General features: G+C 39.1%; 2 protein-coding genes across 2 annotated transcripts in view; both read left to right on the forward strand.

The window, feature by feature from the left end:
* Positions 1-16,393, forward strand: part of CFAP47 (cilia and flagella associated protein 47) — a 245,919-nt gene that overhangs the window by 82,431 nt on the left and 147,095 nt on the right. The window contains exons 16-21 of the mRNA XM_087966888.1: positions 1,786-1,916; positions 4,488-4,610; positions 4,751-4,882; positions 6,559-6,636; positions 11,284-11,422; positions 13,657-13,751. Coding sequence (XP_087823014.1) covers positions 1,786-1,916; positions 4,488-4,610; positions 4,751-4,882; positions 6,559-6,636; positions 11,284-11,422; positions 13,657-13,751 — 698 coding nt within the window. The remainder of the gene's footprint in view (positions 1-1,785; positions 1,917-4,487; positions 4,611-4,750; positions 4,883-6,558; positions 6,637-11,283; positions 11,423-13,656; positions 13,752-16,393) is intronic.
* LOC148130503 (uncharacterized) lies at positions 14,113-15,757 on the forward strand. Its single transcript, XM_087967495.1, has 2 exons — positions 14,113-14,138; positions 15,019-15,757. Exons 1-2 carry the CDS (start codon positions 14,113-14,115, stop codon positions 15,755-15,757), a joined length of 765 nt encoding a protein of 254 aa, XP_087823621.1.

Below are 16,393 nucleotides of genomic sequence, written 5' to 3' on the forward strand. Positions count from 1 at the left end.
TTAGCAAGACATCCCCAATAAAGGAGTGGTTCTGCAGGTGGTGACCACAGACCACTTCTCAGTTCCTATGCTTTCTGGCTGATGGTTTGGTCACTTTTGAATGCTGATGGTGCTTTCACTCTAGTAGTAGCATGAGACGGAGTCTACAATCCACACAAGTGGCTCAGGTATTACAGCTCATCCAGGATAGCACATCAATGCGAGCTGTGGCAAGAAGGTTTGCTGTGTCTGTCAGCGTAGTGTCCAGAGCATGGAGGCACTACCAGGAGACAGGCCAGTACATCAGGAGCCGTGGAGGAGGCTGTAGGAGGGCAACAACCCAGCATCAGGACCGCTACCTCCACCTTTGTGCAAGGAGGGACAGGAGGAGCACTGCCAGAGCCCTGCAAAATGACCTCCAGCGGGCCACAAATGTGCATGTGGCTGCTCAAACGGTCAGAAACAGACTCCATGAGGGTGGTTTGAGGGCCCGACGTCCACAGGTGGGGGTTCTGCTTACAGTCCAACACCGTGCAGGACGTTTGGCATTTGCCAAAAAACACCAAGATTGGCAAATTTGCCACTGGCGCCCTGTGCTCTTCACAGATGAAAGCAGGTTCACACTGAGCACATGTGACAGACGTGACAGGGTCTGGAGATGCCATGGAGAACGTTCTGCTGCCTGCAACATCCTCCAGCATGACCGTTTTGGCAGTGGGTCAGTAATGGTGTGGGGTGGCATTTCTTTAGGGGGGCCACACAGCCCTCCATGTGCTTGCCAGAGGTAGCCTGACTGCCATTAGGTATTGAGATGAGATCCTCAGACCCCTTGTGAGACCATATGCTGGTACGGTTGGCCCTGGGTTCCTCCTAATGCAAGACAATGCTAGACCTCATGTGGCTGGAGTGTGTCAGCAGTTCCTGCAAGATGAAGACATTGATGCTATGGACTGGCCCACCCGTTCCCCAGACCTGAATCCAATTGAGCACACCTGGGACATCAAGTCTCGCTCCATTCACCAACACCACGTTGCACCACAGACTTTCTAGGAGTTGGGGGATGCTTTCGTCCAGGTGTGGGAGGAGATCCCTCAGGAGACCATCCGCCACCTCATCAGGAGCATGCCCAGGTGTTGTAGGGAGGTCATATAGGCACGCGGAGGCCACACACACACTACTGAGCCTCATTTTGACTTGTTTTAAGGACATTACATCAAAGTTGGATCAGCCTGTGGTGTTTTTTTCCACTTTAATTTTGAGTGTAACTCCAAATCCAGACCTCCATGGGTTGCTAAATTTGATTTCCATTGATAATTTTTGTGTGATTTTGTTGTCAGCACATTCAACTATGTAATGAACAAAGTAATAAGAATATTTCATTCATTCAGATCTAGGATGTCTTATTTTTGTGTTCCCTTAATTTTTTTGAGCAGTGTATTATCTCTGTTTGTGTATGCTGAAATTTGAATGGGAAAGGAAAATCATTGTTTTTCACTACTCATCTCAATTAAAATTAGATCTTCCATGTGGCAGGTTTTTTTGGGGATGGCATGGAAATAAGAAACAGCACATATTAACTACAAAAAAACCTACACTAGATAATTATTTGAAATTCAGTTCATTAAGTTTGGGATATTTCAGATTGAATAAAAATACAGCTCTAATTAATATGGGCAACTTTATTAACTAATTCTATGAAATAACTGAATATTGCAATGTATTAAAATTATTTTCAAATTACCATTGATCTTTCATAATAGTTATATTTTTAATACATTGTAGTATTTTTTCTCCTTTTGTATTTAGGCATAGTAGAAGCAAGTAAAGATATAGAATGCGAAGTTGTTTGGCATCCAAGTTTCTCCTCTTCATCAACTGGAGAATTTGACTTGTGTGTGCATGAAGGAAAAACACTTAGATTAAAATGTTTTGCAAAGGTATTAGTATAATTTTTCCAGACATAGTTAGCATTTCTTCCATTTGTAGTAATGATACCTATGTGTTTAATATGTATAGTTGTAAAGAAATAAACAATGCCATATTAAAGATGAACCAGTAATTGTTAAAGAAACATTCTTTCTTCACTAAATTCAGAGCTATCAGGAAAAATGTTTGCCACAGTGGTGCTTACAAGTACAGATAGTCCTCAGCTTAATAATTCATTTAATGATGGTTCAAAGTTACGATGGCCTTGGAAAAAGTTATTTATGACCTCACCTTAAAGTTATGACCTTCATCCTTGTAGACACATGATCTCTTGGCTTTCCTGCAACCCATGCAGTACATCTGGATCACCTGCCTCCCCTCCACACATCTGCCTCTGTCTGCTGCTTGGACAGGAAATCAACTCACCTTTGCTGCACCAGCTGCGCAGCCTCAGAGTGCACTGACCAAGGGACTGGCAGGTTGCAGCTGCTGCCCAATACCATCAATCCTTGCATGCTTGCCACCTCTTGTGCGTGCGCCAGGGGATGGGGGGGGGGCAGTCAGGCTGATCATCTTAAAATCGTGTTTCTCCAAAAAATAAGCCCTGGTGTTTATTTTGGAGCCAAAAAAATATAAGACCAGGTCTTATTTTCAGGGAGACACTGTATTAGAGGGGAGCTGGCTTTACCCTTTTGTCTCACACAAACTATCTGAACTAAGTTGTCTCTTGCTCTTTTGGACTGCACTCCTTTCTCCTGGGAATCCAGACTACAGGCCATCACAGTTTCCAACAAGGAGTGTCAATTAGGGAAGTCTGAATTTGCTTAGCAACCATGATATTCAGTTAAAAACTGCAGTAAAATGGTCATAAAATTGGGTTGGGTCACATGATGATTTGTTTAATGATAACATTGCTTAGTAATTGAAATTCCAATCCCAAGTAAGTTGAGGACTATCTATATGCTAGCATAGAGATAAGTAATATTGTTGTGAAAATCTCTGAAAGACGTGCTTTGAAATAAGGAGAATACAAATGTACTACTGTTCTTTAAATAATTACAATAACTTTTTAAACTGTATATCAATAAGCTTTCATAAGCTGCTACATATGCATGTTTATGCATAGTAGCCAGTTTATTTAATTATCTTAGCAACTAGTTAATGCTGTAGTAACTGTGAGAGGGATTTCACAGTAGTAATCAAATTTATCATATTTAAGTGAGTGCTAGATCTATCTCACAGTATTAGCACATATCTCACAGTAAAGGGATCTAGTGAACTATCACTTAAATATGAATCAATGCAGTCCTTATGTGGAAAAGTGGACTTTTCCTCTTCAATGAATGAACTTCTGAAAGGTAGGTATTTCAAAAGGAATTCTTTATTTAAAGGAAGTGAATCCAGTACTAGTCAAAGCAGAATCTAAGATGCTTCCAGGCATAGAGTAACAGATAAAGGGAGTTAGAACCCCTCCCCTTATTTAGATGTGGATTTAGTCAAACAAAGAACCATCATGTTAATTTCCCCCTCCCCTTCTCTGGGAACGTATCTTAGAAGAGTTTCCCAGGGGTATCTTCCAGAGCTGGAATTTTTATGGTCCTTTCTCCTCTTGCTATCTCTCCAAGAGGTGACAAGTTTCTAGACATCTGGCTCCAGTCCTCCAGTTGTATATCACAATTTTATCCAAACTCAGTTCATATTATGACATTTCATTTTTCTTAGGATGTTCTCATATCTTATTTTACAATATTATCTAACATTCTTGTCTCATTTCTATATTCATGTTCCATATTGCCTTTATCTGTCACATTTGCAATTTTATCAATCCTTCTATTAATTCTCAAAATTGTTAGATGTTGCTGGCGTCTGCTTGAATGACGAAGGGTTGTTCAGGGTCAGGGTGCTTCTGCACCGGTTCTTTTGCAAACAGTTTTTTTCAGTGTTTCAAATGCTTTTTGGCAGGTTAGGTCCTATGGTAGGGGTTGTCCCAGGCAGGGTTTCATTTCTGTGCTCCCTGTCTTTAGAAGGTCCATCATGGGTTTGGCAATCCTCACGAAGGAGGGGATGAATTGTCGGCAAAAGTTTGCAAACCCCAGGAAGCTTTGTAGCTGTCTGCGGGTACAAGGGGTTTGCCAACCGAGGATGGCTTGTACTTTGGCTGGTCCATCTCTATGCCTTCATTGGAGACTCGGTAGCCCAGGTAGTCCAACTGCGCATGGTGAAATTTTCATTTTGACAGCTTGATGTACAGGTTTGCCAGTTTACCACCCAGTAAATAGTAATTTGTCAATGTCTTTGTCAGTGCTGAGGGTTCTGTATTAAAAGTAAAAAATGTATTAATAGAAATGAAATTTTAATATTGATTTTCTGGCAATGATTAAATATCTTTTTAAGAATGCTAGGATGTATTTAATGGTTTTATATATTTATAATGCAACTAAGGTATGCTTCTGTTTTCAAAAAGAGAATAATTTTTTAATGTTGTATCTTAGTGTACTCACATTATTGCCTAGCTTCTATTAAGTGAAAGAAAATCCATCTACAGAATAATACAATACATTTTTCTTTTTTCACAATATTAGCTTGGCTCTACCAGTGTTCAATTTAAGGAGCAACGGATTACCTTTACCAATGCTCCACTCCATTTAACCACTTATAGAACAGCCATTCTTCAAAATTTGGGACATAACCATGCATATTTCCAGGTAAGGTATATTCAAAATGGATATTGGAATGTGTACAATGTAGCTTTACCATGGATATTTGAGCATATTTGGTGGTAGAATACTTCTAAGATAGTGGGGAAAAATGATTTTTATGATACTGTACTTGCTTTTATTGATAGGTCCTTGACGTCAATCCAATTCCTGGAATGATTATAACTCCTGTTCATGGTGTAATTGCTGTAGGAGGCCACACTGAAATTAAAATTTATTTCAGACCCAATGCATTAATGAAATTTGACAGCAGAGTAGAGGTATTGTTGTTCAAAAGCTTTTATGAACTTGGATAATAATTTTTTTTTTCAAAATATATGCATATTTTGATGTTTTACTCTGGGAAACCCAGGATTAACCATGATTAGCTGAGTTTCTGTAATAACATAAAATGCATGTTAATATTCTGTTTGCTGAAGGGATAAAGCGGCAGTAACAAAATTAGTAGATTTTTGCTTCTGTGAGATTCATCTGAAACTTCTCACAATAGTACTGGTACTCAGTATTTGACTACTTCAAACTTGTCAAATTTGGTACTCAAGGCATTTTGATGAGACAATATGGTACTCATGGATTCTTTGGTATTTAGCATGCTGTAAAACTCAATTTCATTGAGGGCCACATCAGGGTTGTGTTTGACCTTGAGGAGGACATAATGGGCGTGGCCAGGGTGGGCGTAGCCAGCTCGACATCATTTGTGTCAGCGGGCACCTGTGGTGGCAAGTGCTAAGGCAGAACTTACCTCAGACTCTCCCTCTCTCATTATAATCCTCCTTCCTTCCTTCCTTCCTTCCTTCCTTCCTTCCTTCCTTCCTTCCTTCCTTCCTTCCTTCCTTCCTTCCTTCCTTTTTTCATTCTGTTTTTTTCCTTTCCTCTTCATTCTCCTTTCTTCTTCCTACCCTTCTTCCCTCCCCTTCCCTCTTTTTCCTTCCTTACTCTCTTCCCATCTTTCCTTCTTTGTCTTTCCTCTTTCCCTTTCTACTGTCCCTTGGATGCTCAAATGCAAAAGGCAAAACATTTCTCCTTTTATTTTGTTTTGCTTTTAGTTTGTTTTATTAACTCTCTACCAGCAAAAATGGAGCTTGCGGGGCTCTGTGCACCACCACCAACCTCCATTTTTGGTCATGATGGCTCTGTACCTGCAAAATTGGAGCTCAGTATTTTTGCTGGCAGAGGGCTGCAAGAGGCTGTTGTGGCTGAAAATGGAGCCTGGGATGGTGGTACGCCACCATCCCGAGCTCCGTTTTTGCTGGCAGATGCACTGCGGGCCAGTGCTTTGTTGTTTCCAGGGTGGCTCCACAGGCCAGATAAGCACCCCACAGGCAGGATCTGGCCCACCGGCCTTGAGTTTGACACTCCTGCTATAAAAGGAAGAGGGGGACACCACAGAGAGTGGGCAGGAAGTTGGCCATTGGCCACTGGATGGCCAGTGGGAAGGCCACTGCAGAGGTAGTATTCCGCAGGTTCTGATCAGTTCTGGAGAACTGGTAGCAGAAATTTTTAGTAGTTCAGAGAACTGTCAAATACCACCTCTGACTGGAGATTTTACAATATTCTTCCCCTGCCATGCCCACCAAGCCACGTCCACAGAACCGGTAGTAAAAAAATGTGAATCCCACCACTGGGCCACTGATATAGGAAAAGGGACAGACAGAAAGTTTTTCCGGCCAAAGCAAAGGGTCACATGGCAATTCAACTGTTTTGTTTGGCACTCATAGTTTTTAGTATCCATTGTGCCTCCCAGACCAATTAGTGCCGAGTACCGAGGTACTTTAGAAGTAAGGATTTGAGCAAAAAAAGGAAGCTGAATACTAAAAAGCAAGCTGAATACAAAGTTGACAATGAAGAATCTTAGCAGGAAAGAACAGGTAAATAAAGTAGAAATGAAACTGAAAATGAGAAATTAGGAAATAACTTTTCCCCCTTCATTATTTAGGTCGCAATACGCAATGCAAAATCTTTGGAACTTAGGATTGGTGGATCAGTAGAGGTTCCTGACATCCATATCAGTGTGGTAAATATGTAACATTTTGTGGATCCTTTAGGTTATAAGATTTATAGTACTGAATATTATGCATTTATTCATAGGGAAGTCCCATTCATTTTAATGAAAGGTATGATAACATTTAAAATGCTCTGTGATGCTAAAGGATCTGTGTGTAAAGGCATGTCCTCAATCTCAAATATGTTTACCTGAGGTAATGTCATTACAAAAATCAATATTTTTGGTCTCTCCCAGGATATCAGAAAATTGTATTATAAAATATAAAGTAGCTCTACTAATAATAACACATCAATTTCATAAAAATAAGAAAACAGTAGTTGATAACCACAAATTAATTATTTACATTCTGTTTCTAGTATGTCCATTAGATTCTGAGCATGTTTAAAATCCTTATTTCTTCTTAGCTCATGGTTAACGACAGGTGAAACTCGAAAAATTAGAATATCATGCAAAAGTTCATTTATTTCAGTAATGCAACAATCCCATTACATATACAGGTGAAATTCAAAAAATTAGAATATTGTGCAAAAGTTCATTTATTTCAGTAATGCAACTTAAAAGGTGAAACTAATATATGAGATAGACTTATTACATGCAAAGCAAGATAGTTCAAGCCATGACTTGTCATAATTGTGATGATTATGGCTGACAGCTCATGAAAACCCCAAATCCTCAATCTCAGAAAATTAGAATATTGCATGCAATCAATAAAACAAGGATTGTACATAGAACAATATTGGACCTCTGAAAAGTATAAGCATGCATATGTACTCAGTACTTGGTTTGGGCCCCTTTTGCAGCAAGTACTGCCTCAATGCGGTGTGGCATGGAAGCTATCAGTCTGTGGCACTGCTGAGGTGTTATGGAAGACCAGGATGCTTCAATCGCGACCTTCAGCTCTTCTGCATTGTTCGGTCTGATGTCTCTCATCTTTCTCTTGGCAATGCCGCATAGATTTTCTATGGGGTTCAGGTCAGGCAAGTTTGCTGGCCAATCAAGCACAGTAATCCCACTGTCATTGAACCAGGTTTTGGTGCTTTTGGCAGTGTGGGCAGGTTTCAAGTCCTGCTGGAAAATGAAGTCAGCATCCCCATAAAGCTCATCTGCAGAAGGAAGCATGAAGTGCTCCAAAATCTCCTGGTAGACGGCTGTGTTGACCCTGGACTTAATGAAGCACAGTGGACCAACACCAGCAGATGACATGGCTCCCCAAATCAACACAGACTGTACAAACTTCACACTGGACTTCAAGCATCTTGCAGTGTGTGCCTCTCCATTCTTCCTCCAGACTCTGGATCCTTGGTTTCCAAATGAGATTCAAAAGTTGCTCTCATCAGAAAAGAGAACTTTGGACCACTGAGCAACAGACCAGGTCTGTTTTTCTTTAGCCCAGGTAAGACGTTTCTGACGTTGTTTGTTGTTCAGGAGCGGCTTGACAAGAGGAATACAACATTTGAAGCCCGTGTCCAGGATCCGTCTGTGTGTGGTAGCTCTTGATGCACTGATTCCAGCCTCAGTCCACTCCTTGTGAAAGTCCCCAACACTTTTTTTTTTTAAGCAAATTTTATTAATTTCAAAGACAAACAAATCATCATCAACCATTACATATTTGAACCTTTTTCCATTATAAATTTTACAACTCAAATAAAACCTTATTTTATACAATACAATTCTATTTTAAGCCATTTCCATATGAGCATAAAAATACCTCTTATCCAATTTCTCTTTACTTCTCTTTACTCTTATTCAATTTCACTATTATTATTTCATCTATTTCTTTCTGACTTGATTACCATTATTCTCATTCTGTATTTCTACAAGGTTTTATTAATACTCTCAAAACCATAAACACACAACAAACAAACATATAAAAAATCTTTTAGGAAAGTAACTTGGCCCCAGGTACCTCTCTTCATATGGGCTTCAATTATATTCATGCTCATCTTACATATCATTACCTATTTTGTTTACCATTCTATATCTTCTATATAAACTTCTCCACACATTTCACTCTTCATAATTCTATCTTATTTAATCCATCTTAATTTAAATCATTATATTTGTATCTTTTGCCCATTCTTTATTATCCCTCTATCTCATTCCTTATAATGAAAAAGAAAGAATTTCTCCTGAAATCACTAATCAGAGTATGATGCCTTTCTATCCTCCCCCTAAATTAATTAGATTAACATTTAAAATAACACCTAATACCCAATCTGATTCTGCTTGGTACATTCTATCTACTAATTTTTTTCTTTTAATAACAATAAAAACAGAGTAATAAATCCAAAATGATTAAATACATAGTTAAATAATAAATCTAAATATTAAATCTTATAATATTCCCATTGCCTTTCCCTTTAATATTTTATTACATTTTAAAATCAATCATTATTAAACATTTCAACATTTTAATTTCTTATTAACTCTTAAGCCATTCTAATTTTCTATTTCTAATACAGATGTTACAATACCATCTTATGTACCTTGCAAAATCTTTTTTAAGGAAATTGTACTTTACCCTTTGTCCCTAAAAAAATTCCTCTTTTCCCATCTAATTTCAAAACTTTGTGGCTTTTCTCCGCCTTTCCCCTTTCTTTCTTCCCCCACCAAATCTTCTTACCCCCCTTCTTCTAGCCTCTGCCTTGCTGGCATCCCTTCTCTGTTGTGTTCCCTTTTTCTTTTGTTTACTATCATTATATTTATTTTGCATCTTATTTTTCTCTTTCTTAAATGTTTTTTTTAGATCTTAAGTCCTTCATTTTCCTCGCTTTCTTCCTTCCTTCTTTCTTAGTTAAATTTTGGAATTCATTAAAGATGGAGTCTTCGTCTTCTTCTTCTTGTTCTTCTGCCTCCATCTGTTGTATTGTTTGTTGATAGTTAACCAGCGCCATTTCTAAAAATAGGAAGGCTTTTTCCATACCATCTTTACCGGCTGCTTTTGTTTGCTCATATTCTTCCCTCAGTTCCTCAAAAGAAAAAGCCATTATAGATCTTTTCTTTTCTTTTTTCCCTCTTTCTTCTTACACCAACCAAGATATTTCAAAAAAAAGTAAAACAATCCCAAAATCCACAATCCTCAATCAATCCAAGCCAAGACAAAATTCTCCCTTTCTCTTCCAGGGGTAGTATCAGACAAAAGAAAAAAGAAAGTCCAAATCTGTATTTTGAAGCCTTATTGGAGTTATATTTCTGTCTTCAAATCCTTAAGGCATCTCCTCCAACAAAATCAAACCAGATGAATATATTTTTTGTCCTCTCCCTTCCGACTTATCCCATAAAGCTAGTTTTACCTGAAAAAAACAGGTTTCTCAATGTCCACTTATTAATTCCGTCGGGAGGGAGAATAAACTTTCCTTTCAGCACCTCAGAATTGCCGCTTATTTTCTCTTGTGGAAAGAAACATCCAAAAAGCCATCATTTCCAGGAATTATATTAAATGTATCTTAGAGTCCTGGATCAACCAAGAAAACTTTCACTCTCAAAAGCTTTCTCCTCTTCCTCCTGCGCATACTTGCCCAGCTGCCGGCTTCTTTGTGGCGGCCATTGCGGACCGCCGCTGCACCGTCTTGGGAAAAGGGGGTTCTGCCAGCCGGGGAGGGGGTCTGCAACACCCCCAAACCCCTCTCCGGATCCCCCCTATCTTCAGCTACCCCTGCAGGGTAGCCTAGCTCCGGACCCGTCCGGATCGGAGCACCAAAAGCGGCTAGCGCGGCAGGGATCGCTCAGAGTCGCAAATCCCTGCCGCTCGCGAAGCCGACAAACCAGAAGTCAAAGTCCCCAACACTTTTGAATGGCCTTTTCCTGACAATCCTCTCCAGGCTGCGGTCATCCCTGCTGCTTGTGCACCTTTTTCTTCCACACTTTTCCCTTCCACATAACTTTCTATTAATGTACTTTGATACAGCACTTTGGGAACATCCAACTTCTTTTGCAATTACCTTTTGAGGCTGTCCCTCCTTATGGAGGGTGTCAATGATGGTTTTCTGCACAACTGTCAGGTCTGCAGTTTTTCCCATGATTGTGATTCCTACTGAACCAGAGTGAGAGACCATTTAAAGGCTCAGGAACCCTTTGCAGGTGTTATGGCTTAATTAGCTGATTAGAGTGGGACACTTTGAGCCTAGAATATTGAACCTTTTCACAATATTCTAATTTTCTGAGATTGTGGATTTGGGATTTTCATGAGTTGTAAGCCATAATCATCTCAATTATGACACATCACGGCTTGAACTGTCTTGCTTTGCATGTTATGAGTCTATCTCATATAATAGGGTCACCTTTTAAGTTGCATTACTGAAATAAATGAACTTTTGCACAATATTCTAATTATTCGAGTTTCACCTGTATTCTTTAAGGTCTTTACCATGATTGTTATGGTGATGCAAATTCTTTGGAACAGTTTTTTGTAATATGTAGGAGGTACATGAAGCACCTATCTTCAAATTATTAAAGCAAATTTATCATTTTCCGTATTTATGTGGCTGTTTCATAAGCTGTCCCATAATACCACATATTCACAATAATATTTGTTGTTATATCTCCATATGTATGAAGACACCCTGTCTCTACAGATTCTTCAACAGAATTGTTTGCAGTTTTGTTTCTTACCATTACCTTGGTCACTCAAATGATTATTTACTGCTTTCTTTAAAGTGCTCTTTTATCTTCCCTGGTGTTTATGTGGATTCTACTCAAGAAATTCCATTTTCTATTGAGAACAAAGGAAAGTCATATGCTAAAGTGACAATAGATTTGTCTGAACATGATGACTTTACTGTACATTTTCAGCCAGGTATTTCTTAATTTAAAATTGTAATTGTCTAGAAAAATCTGTTTAGGTTTTTTTTAAAGGAAAGGCTTACATTTATCTTAAAATCTAAATGTTTAAAATTATTTAAAGATGTTTTACCAATAAAGGAGAATATTAGTAGCTCAGAGTTGAAATGGGGGGTCCTTGGTGCTCTCTGAGCTTGCTTGTTTTCTTGCAGATGTTTCATTACCTAACTAGGTAACATCAACAGTGCTAGTAGGGAGTACTGTTTGCTGTCAGTTTACATCCTGGTGTCTTGCCTGTCTGCGTGGGTGGGGGTGGTCTTAGGGATTCTTTGATTGGGCTGTTTACTGATAGCTCTTTGGCAGTTTCTTGATTGGGGTCTTGGCATAGAATTAATCTATGCTGATCTAAGTGCTGATTACTGGTGGAGGGGTGCTGGAGTTTTTTTCTCTTTTGGGCTGGTTGATTGCCTCTTTTGCATAGTCTACAGCAGGGTTCTTCAAACTTGGCAGCTTTAAGACATGTGGACTTCAACTCCCAGAATTCTTCCTTCAGTCATGTTAGCTCAGGAATTCTGAGACTTGAAGTCCATAAGTCTTAAACTTGGCAAGTTTGAAGACCTTTGGTACAGATGTTGTTAATGTCTATGTGTCCATTGATGGCTGATTTGTCAGAATATTAGGTTTCTATAAATTCCTTGGCATTTTTGGATTTGGCCTGGTCTAGGATTGTCTCATTTTCCCAATTGGAACTATGGTTAAATCTGTCTATATGTTGGGAAATTAAAGAATTTTTGTCATACCTCTGACTGCCAGGTGGTGTTCATGGATGTGTTCTGCCAGTTGTCTTCCTGTTTGTCCTACATAGTGGTTGCAGTTTTTACATTGTATGTAAAAAATACATTGTATGTTGTAGATGACTCCTGTTTTTTCTTCTGGGGTTGCTAGGTCATTGCTTAGGATGTTTGGCTTGTGTGCTACCCTGATTCCATTGTAGTTGTAGTAGTCTATTTGTGGTTTCTGATATATTGTTGATGTATGCAGTGTAATTCTTTTTAGGGTTTGTGTTGGTTGTGCTGTATTGGGTTGAGTGGTCAAGGACTTTTTGATAAAGTTGTGTTGGTATCCATTTTATAGGAATGTGTTGTGTAGTTGCTCCATTTCCTTTTTCTGCTGTTCTGGGTTGCTGCAGTATGTTCGGCAGGGGTGGGATTCAAATTTCTTAACAAGTGGTTCTGTGGGCAAGGCTTAATTTGTGAGTGTGGCTTGGTGGTCATGTGACTGGGTGGGCGTGGCTTGCTGGTTGGGTGTGACTGGTGGTCACGTGACTGGCTGGTGTGGCTTGGTGGTCATGTGACTGGGTGGGCATGACCAGCTCAATGTCACTCATTGTCAAAGGGTGCCTCGCCTGGCCCCTCCCCGCCACTCCTTGCCACATCCAGTTTCAACTTATCTATAGTTCTGTAAAAATGTTGTTCACCCTTTTTGACTTTATTATCTACGTACTATAGATGTACTTTCATGGACCACTGAAAGGAGGAAATGGCTCACATGCTTTGCCCAAGAGTGTGATAAGCAACAGGCTTTTAAGGGGCTGCCAGAAAGAAGGGGGGGGGGCAATGTATTTTCCAAAGCACCAGAAGGCAAACAAGAAGCAATATATGGAAACTGAACAAAGAGAGAAGCAAACTAAAACTGTGGAGAAACTTCCTGACAGTGAGAACAATTAACCAGTGGAACTGCTTTCCACCAGATGTTCTGGGGCTGCAGCGTGGCAGTGACAGTGACCAGCTGGGCTGTCTTGCTGCAACTCCACTTTCTGTCTTTGTTTGCCCACAGCCACAAATATTGAAGTCTAATCTCTAACCAGTTTCAGATAATTGTTACTTCATGCATGTGCCAAATTTGGCTTTGTGGCAGCTTACTTTCTTCTCTCAGCTATTCATCAAGAATAGCTCCATGTTCACCACATGGGTCACACTTGGGAGTAAGATGCAAGGGGAGTATGGGCAATGCTAGCGTCCAACAGTGTGATTGGGAGATACTGCAACCAGATCTTCTTAAATCTTTGAATGTTAGTGCTATCTGCAGACTGTGAAAATCTCTTATTTGTACTACTGGATATAGTTGCTGCCTGCAGATTGCTTATAGCTGTCTGTGTTCACCATGAGCAGGACTTAAATCAATAGAATAGAAATATACTATTGTAAAATTGAAAATAATTGGTAAAATTATTTTTATATTTTCTGATAGATATGCATAATACACCAGAGGCATCTCGAGTATATTGTGTGACTATAGAAGCCAATACTATTATGGAATGTTCTCTGAATTTCACACCAAAAGAAGTAAGTTCATGTTTTAGTGAATATTAATCTATTTATATTGTTTTAAAATGTTATTTCCCATCTTCCCTGCCCAAGTCCTGTTGGCCTCATTATGGCAATGTGTAACAGTGTGTGTTTATTCCTGGGAGGGGTGAGTGAAGAACATTGAGAGAATGTGTCAAGATTATCCATTCCTAGTAGAGTCACCGACCATATAAAGATCCCAGCTACTCAGCTAAATAAACAGGCATCTATATTGTCTAGCAGCAGTATAGAAAGATACTGGAGTGACAGTTGCAAATTAATTACTGCACGGGAGAAAACGAAAGTAAACCATGCCTATATTTTTTATCAAGAAAACCACATAGATAGAAAATATAAAATGATTGATGATACTACACAATATCTGTAAAGACATTGAAGGTGGAATCAAACAAGGAAATACAAGGAAAGTTTTTAAAAAGATTTCAGAACTCAGGTTCCAATCTTGAATTGGGCATGCTAAAGAAATCCAGTGGACAGATCATAACCAATTTAAAGGTTATCAAACAAAGATAGAAATAGTATATTGAAATGCTATATAGGCGTCATTCAAGATTCCTTAGAAGATATTCCCTACTTACAAGAATCTCTAGTACTATGATGAATCTGATGATATCACTAAAGTTTGAAACATTATCAGCAATTACAACTCTCATACATCAGCCATTTCCCCTGATGAAATCATTTAAATTTCCAGAGATGGCCCAGAGTTCAAGTATAGCGACGGTTCGGTGGCCCCACATTTCTGTAGAGTCATTTGCAAAAATGAGTCCAGCAAACGCAAATTCATTTATACAATAAACTCAATCTCCAAAAACAACACCAACTGTAAGAAACTTCGCTCATGGCCTGACTTATCCATACTGCAGTGAGTCCGCTCCCATGAACTCCGCACAGAACTTAAAAGATGTAAAGACGAAGGAAAGACTCACTTATACATTGACTACCATACTGCCTGTATCAAAAGCAAGTCCCACAACACACATTCTAACATCCAACCCCCCCATCATCCAAAACTAGGCACGCACGCCCCTAACTTCCTCAATACAAACCACCACTGACCTTAAATGCAAGCTACTTAATGAAAGAAGCCCCATAAATAAAATGCCTGGATTCATCCTCTTACTTAATACAGCTATATTTGACATTATATTTGTCTGTGAAACATGGCTGAATGCATCCCTCCCAGACTCCATTATGAAAGTAAGAGACTATCATGTATACTGGTCCGAGAGTGAAAACATAGAGGAGGTGGTGTTGCTATCTTCTATAAAAAGTCCCTAAATCTAAAACATATTCAAGTTTCACAAGAACTCACTCTTCCTGAGACCATCCTCTGTGAGCTGTCCTTAAATACCACAATTCGCTTTTTACTATGTTATAGAGCCACTGATTATGACATCGTACATGCGAACAAATTAACTACACTACTAACATGGGCAGACTCCGGCCCACACCCTCTTATCTTTCTTGGTGACCTCAACCTACTGCTCATTAATTGGACCCTCAATGAATGTACAACTGAACCCATACATGCAACCCTGTACAATGCTGTAACTAATCTGGGACTGGATCAACTAGTAACTAACAACACTAGACTCAACAACTGTCTTGATCTCATCTTCTGCAATAGTTTGAGTTCAATTTACGGACAACAAATAAAAGAACCCTTCTCCAACAGTGACCACAGTATGATTGACTTTTGCCTCAATATGCGTCCTTACAAAAATCTTCATAAAGATGTAATACCCAATTATAATTTTAAAAAAGCCAACTATGATCTCATTGACACTGACCTCTCATCTCTTGACTGGCAAATTCTATTCACTGACTGTAATACTGCCGATGACCTTTATAACATTTTTTTGCTTGAAGTCAAAAGAGTCATCAAACTATACATATCACTAATATCCCCCAAAAGTAGAAAAAACAAATTACCCGTAACAATAAGGAAACTCCAATCCCCCCCAAAAAAATCCCTTTGACGAAAAAACAAAACTGGCTATGTATATAACTTTAAAAGCCACTATAAAAACTTATGTCATCAGATAAAGACTGAATGCATCAGTTATCACATCAAACAAGAGGAAAACCTTCCATGCACAAAATCCACTCGTCCCTTCTATAATTTTGTAAACTACAAACTTAAAGAGACTCAAGATCCATCCCACCCCTAAAAGGACCAAATGATAAAGACTGTAATAATGAAACAGATAAAGCCAACCTCTTTAATACATTCTTCAGCTCAGTCTTTGTAAATAGCAGTGGCTCACACCCAATATTTCATACACATACCACAAATAATTACAGCAATCTAATGAACATCGATTTCACAGAAGACAATGTTGCAAAGGCACTACACAATCTAAAACTATCTCTATCCATTGGACTGATGGACTATGTGCCTACTTCTTAAAAAAGCTTTCCACTGCCATAGCGTAACCTCTAAGCATAATCTTTGAAAAATCTTTCAGGACCAGCTCCTTGCCCAACCTATGGTCATTAGCCATGTTCATCCCTATTTTCAAAAAGGGAGATCCCAGCCTAGTTGAAAATTACAGACCAATCTCTTTATGTAAAGTCATGGAATCTATCATTAACCAATGCATTGCCCTCCACTT

Source organism: Notechis scutatus, chromosome 5 (assembly GCF_049901735.1).
Source record: "Notechis scutatus isolate UNSWTSFEM ecotype Mainland chromosome 5, rNotScu1.2, whole genome shotgun sequence".
In the NCBI taxonomy this organism is placed as follows: domain Eukaryota; kingdom Metazoa; phylum Chordata; class Lepidosauria; order Squamata; family Elapidae; genus Notechis; species Notechis scutatus.

Coding starts and splice junctions, on each gene's coding strand:
- LOC148130503 (XM_087967495.1), top strand. CDS start 14,113: ATGATTGATGATACTACACAATATCT. Junction 14,139..15,018: donor GATGATACTACACAATATCT/GTAAAGACATTG, acceptor GTGAAAACATAG/AGGAGGTGGTGTTGCTATCT.